The 8755-nt window shown below is 33.8% G+C and overlaps 3 protein-coding genes across 3 annotated transcripts; 1 reads left to right on the top strand and 2 right to left on the bottom strand.

Moving 5' to 3' along the window:
• The first annotated feature begins 642 nt into the window (after window positions 1-642).
• Atox1 (Antioxidant 1 copper chaperone) lies at window positions 643-1209 on the top strand. Its single transcript, XM_033486113.2, has 3 exons — window positions 643-797; window positions 875-950; window positions 1034-1209. Exons 1-3 carry the CDS (start codon window positions 786-788, stop codon window positions 1162-1164), a joined length of 219 nt encoding a protein of 72 aa, XP_033342004.2. The 5' UTR covers window positions 643-785; the 3' UTR covers window positions 1165-1209.
• A 290-nt stretch (window positions 1210-1499) lies between these two features.
• On the bottom strand, window positions 1500-3567 carry Poc1 (Proteome of centrioles 1). The gene is made up of 6 exons (XM_033486111.2): window positions 3391-3567; window positions 2806-3157; window positions 2501-2711; window positions 2216-2415; window positions 1904-2143; window positions 1500-1826 (listed from the first exon to the last, which is right to left on the bottom strand). The coding sequence occupies exons 2-6, from the start codon at window positions 3151-3153 to the stop codon at window positions 1524-1526; spliced, it is 1302 nt and encodes a 433-aa protein (XP_033342002.2). The 5' UTR covers window positions 3154-3157; window positions 3391-3567; the 3' UTR covers window positions 1500-1523.
• A 250-nt stretch (window positions 3568-3817) lies between these two features.
• Window positions 3818-8575, bottom strand: Capr (caprin family member). The gene is made up of 6 exons (XM_033486110.2): window positions 8418-8575; window positions 7260-7478; window positions 6810-7157; window positions 5958-6737; window positions 5482-5779; window positions 3818-5405 (listed from the first exon to the last, which is right to left on the bottom strand). Exons 1-6 carry the CDS (start codon window positions 8529-8531, stop codon window positions 5167-5169), a joined length of 1998 nt encoding a protein of 665 aa, XP_033342001.2. The 5' UTR covers window positions 8532-8575; the 3' UTR covers window positions 3818-5166.
• Window positions 8576-8755: the final 180 nt, after the last annotated feature.

Below are 8755 nucleotides of genomic sequence, written 5' to 3'. Positions count from 1 at the left end.
GCCACTAATGCTTAACTAGCGATTGTTTCGTGCCGGATTTTGTATTGTATCTTTTGACAAGACCGGCAGAGAAACATCTGTCCTAGATGTTTGCAATAATAAATATACACATGTTTTTTATGTAATATAGTTACAAGTTATTCTTCTAAACATTTCTGTAACCTCAAAAAAAAATGTTTTTTCGACTCAAAAATTAGCAGATTTCATACTATTTTTCACACACATTTTTCTCATGGCAAGAATCATTTGTAGCTCTAACAAATATTCATTATTCTCTATATTTTTATGACAATAAATAAGACATTTACGTGCCCTTAAAATTTTTTAAGTCTCAAATCGTTGGAAATCATTCAAATTAAATATATCAATTCTTCTCAGTGCACAGATGTAGTAAACCAAACATTTTACAAAAAATATTTGAAGTTATATTTATATATATTATTTCACTCTCAAACACCCTCAAAATCAAATAGATTTGCAAAAGAATGTATTTACTTAAAAAAAAAGGTGAAGCCGTAAAAGAATGAATTCGGATTGAAAAACCTGTATCATGCAAAGAAAGTTTATTCCAATTAATAGAGAAGGACTGATTCTCGCCAAAATTTTGCAAGGTGATCAAGATACCCCATTTTATCCAAAGATTTACTTCACTGATGCTAAATTCGTCGCGCATGCGTGAGCAATTCTGTACCATGTGATGATTCTCATCACTGGTCATATAAATGTAGAGTAGTTTCAAAGTGCCACGTCAAATCAAAAGTATATACATAAATACAATTATCATTATGGCATTGCAGGTAATTGAAGTTTTAAAATAATGCAACGATGAGATTTATACAAAAATTGTATAAATGAAAATTTTTAAAAATTTTAGGTATACGAATTTCACGTAGAAATGGAATGCGATGGATGTTCTAAGGCTATAAGAAACGTCCTCGCTAAGAAAGAAGGTATGGATTAACGTACATCTTATACATCTCATGTTCGATTCTTTGCTTTTACTTTGTTTGTGTCTTTAATTGTTCATTTATAGGTATTGATAATATACAGATTGATTTAGCAGGCAAGAAACTACTGGTAACAACTACACTTTCTTCCGACGAAATATTAAATGTTATTAAACCAACTGGAAAGGCATGTAAATTTTTAGGAGTAAAAGAGTAATTGTTTTTTTAAATTAAGTTAAATATATCATGCATATAAGAATGATATGACTTTTTAAATTACATTATTCTTCCAATATTATTTAATTAAATGTTTAACATTGACAAAATTTGGTTTTGGACTATTATTGCCACAGTATCAGTCATTCATAATTAAATCTGTCTTCTGATTTCTTGTTAAATACTTTTATATAAACTTTTATACAAAAATAATCAGACTTGTCTTATTCTTACTTAGGTGAACGCTATTTGTTGATTCTGTTATTTTTTGACTTAAGAGAAATAATTTTAAAAAATACATTAGCTATTTACATCGGAAATGTAGTAATTATGCGATTTCATAAATAAAATGCAAACTGTTTATTTTCTTAATTGTTCCTCTAATACTGTTAGACGTTGTTCTAAACTAATAACAGTATCGCGTAATGACTGTACCTGGTCATTGAGTGCATCTACTACATTAGTTGATTGCATAGAAATCTGAGCATCAGAGAAGTTTTTAGACAGACACGATCCATTCGTAATACAATTTTGTTCATAAGGTTTCTGAGCTTTTAGATCAACCATGTTTTCAACTCTTGTATTCAAAACTTCAAGATCTGGTGCTTCACACCGACAATTACTATCTTGTAATTCTTTATTATCAACTTTATCATGTGAGAACTAGAATGAATATAGTTACAAATTATAAAGATAAAAGATTTTATGAAATATGCTATTATAATATTTATTTTCTCTACCTCCTGTTTTTCATTTTTATCATTGGTTTTAGCTTCTTTAACACATGAAATTATTTGTCCAGTATCCTTGCAAGCAATATCATTATTAGTAAAATTAGTTTTCCACATTAGTAATTGGCGATCTGCTCCACCAGAAGCAAAAAATTCACCGTTAGAAGAAAATGTTATAGCAGTTATGCTTGTACCATTTGCATGCCCTTTAAGCGTGTAAATTGGACGGCCTTCTAACAAATCTAAAACCTATTTTAAACTTTTGAGAATAAACAATCTGAAATCTGTGTATAAACATATGTAAACACAGGCGTATTCTACCTTCATTGTAGAATCGGTAGAAGCAGTTAGCATGAAATTTCCTCTGGGATGAAATTTGATCATGTTCACAGGACCAGTATGAGATGCATACTGCTGATATAAAGCAGTAGAACGCAGATCATACAATTTTATGCTACCAGCCATATTTGCACATCCAATGACAGAACTACTTGGATGGAATTCCACATATGTGTTAGAAGCTAATAAAATAACACATTTTACATACTAGCATTCACATTAAAATATTAATAACTATGGTCAAAATTCATAGACTTGTAACAATACCCTTCATATCACTTAATGTTCTAATACATTGCCCACTAGTGACATCCCATAATTTTGTTGTTTTATCATCACTACAGGAAACAAAGAGTCTGCCATCGTTAGAAAATTTAGCACATCTTACCCAACTTGTATGACTCAAAAATGACATATGAAATCTTCTTTGGCATACGATCCATAACTTAATACTTTTATCATCAGATGCAGTAAGTAACTAAATATGAATTTATTTATAATTTGTAATAATTTGTATAAGTTGTATAATTTTAATAAATAACTTGCTATATTATTGTTTTATATACTAATACCTTCTCTCCATCTGGACTAAATTCTACCGATCTAACAGCTCCCGAATGCGCTTTGAAATCTATAGATTGTCCTGTTACTTTAGGAACCCAAATTCTGACTGATCTATCTCTAGAAGCACTCGCTATAACTTCACCAGATGGTGCATAGGTGACATTGTTAATAACATCCTTATGTCCTAGAAATCTGTAAGCTCTTACGGATTCCTTTAAATTCCACAGCATTATAGTTTTATCCAAACTACTAGATACAAGTTGAGTCGTCTCAGGATGAAAACATAAACTTGTAATAACATTTTCATGACCTTTAAAATGTCTTTCGATTGTAGGATCGCAAGCAGTTTGACTCATTATTCTAATAAGAAAGAAAAATTATACAAACATTAAATACGGCCATATCCCATTATAATACGCGTATGAGATTCATAACCTAAGGATGGTTAATATCGAGCAAAGAAATTATTTCGTAGTACTTTACAATCAAATATAATGAATGTTCCATGTAATTTCGACATACATACACTTCATACTTCATTTCACAAGATAAATTAGAATCGAAAATTCTGAGACTCCGAACTGTTTGATTACCTTTTTCACGTTACATTAAGTAATATCTGCAACTTTAGTTTACAATTGCTTTAAAAATATGTATATTTCTTGCTTCTTACGTATTCTATCAAGGGAATATAAAGTTTGAGACAGAGATTAAGGTATGTAGAAGCTGTTACATTAAAAGTAACATATGAAACTGGATTCAATTTGAAGTATACTTTAACTACGGTGGTCAATTGAGATATTGGATTGTACAATAAGGGTACAATGCGTATTGAAATAACAAAATCGCGGAGTTGAATTTATTTTTTAAAATAGTAATAAATATGTGATATAAACATCGAAATGAATATTAGTATAAAAATACAATGGATTAAACATTTTATTCAATTTTTTTCTCTGAGAACAAGCCAAAGAACGACGGAACGTTCTTTCTCATGCTGAGTAACAGTCGGTAGGCTAGTTAGCAGGGTTGAATTAGATCTTTATTTGGAAGATACATAGGTATTCATAGGATATTCGAACATAACTGTAGATGGAGGTGATTAAACACAAATGTACAAACGAAATACAATACGGTACTCCTTATCACGTGTCTGGCGTGGTATGAGCGTGGCTTTTGTCAATGGCGCACTATACAAACACGCCTTCTCTGGCTCTAGTCAGTAATTGTACACTCGACTTAGTTGCTAAAGCTCCGCACTATCGCTTCTTTTCTTTTAAAAATAATCATATATTTTGCGATAAAAAAATTAGGTAATGTTGCTTCGTAAACTTGACATTGCACTGCAATCTCTTTTACTTGACCAGCTGCGGAGGCGACCGTGAAGAGTTTCGGAATCACACAGAAAAAGAACAGATCAAGGGAGCTACGTAATTCGTCATAAACCATGAAACACGTTTCATGAACAACGCTTTTAGAGATTTGCGTATATTACGCAAAATTTTTTTTCTCCTTCAACTACTAAATCTCGACAACTTTAACTTTCTAAATGCTTCAGAAATTCATAAACCGCGAAAGGAATATGAAGTTAAGAAGATATATAGCGCTAGAAGGCATTGCTCACTGTATCCTCTTTTTTCTGGTACCTTAAAAAATTCTCTAGAACGATGCGCCGCAAGACAAAGAGATGGTCGTGCAGATCATCTATTCGTGTAATCATTTTAACGTTATTCTTTAAATACATTCTTATGTGTCTTTACGTGAAATGCTTGTACGAGTTCTCTTTTTTTTTTGTATTTTTTTTATAATAAAATTATATTTCTAATCTTTGTTGATCAGCTGTTGTTGCCCTGTGAAAACTGCCTTCTGTCACAACACAATAATACTTGCATGGTGGGTTCACACTTCTGAATTTGGTTGATTTCTTCTTATATCACAATATTACGTCTGCATAATGTTCTTGTTAATATTAATAGGATTTCCCCCTGATAATCGCAGATACCAAATTCAAATGCAAAATTTTGGTTATTCATTGTCCTATTTTAGAAATATCCTAAGTCGTATTAAAATATGCTAAATGCGTGTTCCATCTCTTTCTTTTAACTCACATTCAATCCTTTTTTCGTCCGTTTCTTTAACCGAGTAAATCCGTATAAACTAATTCGTCAGATTAATTAATTACTCGTTCGTGAACGTCAAGGTTCCAGTTTTAAATGTTAAAATTTACACTTAGCAGCACGCACAAAGTTTAGTTGAAACTTTGTTTTTATTTGACATACGACTTGGACTTTTTCATAAATAGACAACTGAATTCTGATCTTACAGCATTATTATAATGTTTCACTGTGCATGGTTCTATCGCGATTTAATTACTGTTGCGTGTGGGGTTTACCACGGGGTGCATACGCGCCACGGTTTCCTCCCCTTTGACCGCGAAATTGTCCTCGGCCGCCTCTATCCATGCCACGCTCACCTCGCGGACCTCCTCTCGGTCCACCACCACCACCCCTTTTATAGCCAGAATTATAACCACCGCTACCTTCATTGTTTCCCCAGGAACGTTGTTGATAACCGTTTTGATAATTGCTATCGTTACGATAATATGTTCCTGAAATATTATTAACATTGTCAAAAATTATGCTAAAAAACAATGTCCTTTCTTTCACGTTGTCTATCTTTCTCACCTTGTCCAACTCGTCCATTTTGTTGATAACCGCTGCCCCTGCCCCTTCCACTATATCCATTAGAATTTCCCCTTTTTCCACCCCTGCCTCTATATCCACTGCGTTGCTGATCGCCCCAAGCTTGCTGAGACGTTTGTTGCTGTTGTTGTTGCTGTGCATCTTGTGCAGGCTGTTGTGATTGATCGGTCTGATTCCAGTCATTAGGATCAGTCATCTGACACCAATCTACAGGTTCATTTGATTGTTCTAATTCCGATTCTGGCGCTATCGCTTCGTCTTGGTTTTCATCCGTTTTTTCCTGAAAAATGATCGTACCGTTGATGTCGTATAATTGTTGACAAATATACAAGGTGGAACATGTGACTGTTATTCTCTGTATAAGTGAAATTCAAACATCTCCTGAATTCATGGATTTTTTACTATAAATTCTAGTCACATGCTTCACTTCGTACAACGAATTTCCTCATTCAATATACCTCGGTAGGTTGTTGTTGTTGTTGACTCTCTTGTTGATGTTCGAAGTTTTGTGACTGTGTCTGTTGCGGTATTTGTTGCGAGGGAGTTTGTTGTTGTGGTTGTTGTTGATAATTTGCAGGATGTTGTGGACTATATTGCATGTTTGGTTGTTGATGAGATGGCGGCATTGGAATAGGTGGAGGTGGATTAGGATTGGCAAAACCAGGTATATGGGATATATCTTGTGGTGGTTGATGTTGATATATCACTTGTTGCGCTACTACCGGCGAATTAGCAAAGTTTTGATTTGTAAATGTTTGTGAAGGAATTGGTGCGTTTACAGCAGCAGGAATGTGTGAGACGATAGGTGCCTGTGACGTTACATCTGGTGAATCAAGCTCAGATTCTTGCAGAAAAAAGAAATTTGGTGTACCTATAACATCGTTAATTCTAGGGGCTTGTGGTGGTTGTTGGGTTTGTTGAGATTGTTGTTGTTGTTGTTGTGGCTGCTGCTGTTGTTGTTGTGGTTGAGGAACAAACCCTGTAGCATTTGTGTAGTAAGACGTTTCTACTGGTGCAGCTGGATGTGGTGGAATGGGTTGTGCCACTACAGGAATAGGACCAGAAACTGGGGCTGTACCAGAAACCACAGGAAGAGAAGCAACTTGCACTGGAAAATTGGGAATAGGAATCATAGACTCGGGTGGAATGTGTCTCTCATTGCTAGTATATTCTTCGTTGACTTGTTGCTCTTGTACTGGAGTTTCTGTTATTTGTGTCTCTGTGACTGCTTCTACAACCTATAAATAAACGACAATACATTTTTTATGATATTTTTATTTCAATTTCAGTTGAAAACAAAGGCTACTTACTTCTTCTGTGGCAGCTTCAGTTTCATGAACTTGGTCAAAATAGCCAGATTGGTTGATAGTATTTATCATTTCTTTTATCTTGCTATAAGTTGTTCCAACAACTTCTCTTTGTTTCCCTTCAACAATGAGTACAAAATGTTCTGCTACTTTTTGTACTTGTTGGAAAAAAGTTGGTTCACCTTCTTCCCGATGATGTTTCATTGATAGTTCATGATATAGGCTATCCAAATATTTTACTTCCTCCTCTGTTAATTTCACAGTACCATTTTTCCCAGTAAGGAAATCCTCTCTAACAGATTCTGTTCCCATGTTCATCAAAACATCTTGAATAAGAAGAACTTCTCTCACCTATGACACATGCACATACGTACATGCAAAATGTTCGACAAATTTTTTCCAACAATTTCACATTATGAAATAAAAATTTTGAAACTATGCTTGTGAACTTACTTTTGCAATATCCTGTTGCATCCTCTCATTTGCTTCCTTCCTTGCCATTTTTTTCTGTTGTTTGACCGATTCTTGAGAAATACCAACAATTTGTTTATATAATTCTCTTGTAAACTCCAATGTTTGTAATACTTCATCATATTTGGCTACAGCTGTTTTTTGATCAGTATTCAATTCCTTTCCATTTTTCTGTAGATCCTTGTATGATTCTAACTTTGCCTATGCATAGACACAAGTATATATATATATATAGACACATATAAATACAAGATACTCTCAGGTTTTAACTGTCAGATCTTGTCAGTGTATTTTATGAGCATAAGTAAGGGATAACATAGATTGCATAAACAGACTAAAAGTAAATATTATAGATCCACTGCTACATTGTTTACTTCATATCTTATAGTTTCGATGCAATTTTCTAAGAAAACTTCAAATGTCTTGGGCTTATATAACATTTTTTTCTAATTTAAACTCATAGAATATACTGTCAAAATTTGGCCCTTAAAACTTGAAACATTCTATGCATATACAATGTAATTATATCATAGTATTCGAAATACCTACAAAAATGCAAATAATAAATTTAATATCGATATGTTGTAAAGTATAAACGTGTAAGATAAATAAAAACGAATTACTTCAGATACACTGTATGATCACCGACAATTAACACATTTTGAAAAAACAAAATAAGTACGTAAATATGAAAAAGACGAACAATAAAAGAAAAAATATTGTTACATTACAATATACATTTGTACAGATGAAATTCGGGATGAGACTAGTAACGTTGAACCAAACAAAGAATAGTATAACAAAATCTCGCACACCGGTAGCGGCTTAAAAGCGTGTCATGTAAAGTTTTGTGCACAACTTTGGAAGATACCGCCATGACACGAGGTTTACAGTAAGTAAAATTCAGCATTAGAGTAAACGAAAAATAGTAATACCGCTGCACAATAACGCTAATGAAAAAGGATCAATTGGTAACTCCTATGATAAGGGTTAGTTGATCTTAGTATAATTGTTAGATGCTTGTGAATTCTCGAGCGTGAGCACATGGCGCATCCAATCATGGCGGATGGGACCGTGAAAGCTATCAACTGACAGATAGATTTCTCTGTTACTCGGCATAAATACGATTCATTTACTTACCTTACGCTTGTCAAGATTCCGTATCTTATGTTCGATAACGATGATCGCCTGGCGTATAGGTTCTACGGTCTCCGTAGAGGCCTGTTTTTCTAGTTTAGGGTTGGCAGAAGGCATCCTTCACGGGCAACAAACGCGAACTGGAAATCAGAATAACGAAGCTGCGGGGTACAGGGAAAGGGAAATGATTCTGAAGTTAAGCGCATGCGCATTCAGGTTTTCTACTTAACCTCCACCACGCCAGTGTAGTAGCTACGTTTCATCAGAGCCCTATCCTTACCAATACATTTATTGTACCTACTTAAATCTCAAAGGAAACCAGAATGGGGCAATGTTTAATG

This window comes from Megalopta genalis, chromosome 3 (genome assembly GCF_051020955.1).
Source record: "Megalopta genalis isolate 19385.01 chromosome 3, iyMegGena1_principal, whole genome shotgun sequence".
Taxonomy (NCBI): Eukaryota; Metazoa; Arthropoda; class Insecta; order Hymenoptera; family Halictidae; genus Megalopta; species Megalopta genalis.
Note: the sequence above shows the minus strand (reverse complement) of the source record. Positions and strands in the feature narration are given on the sequence as shown.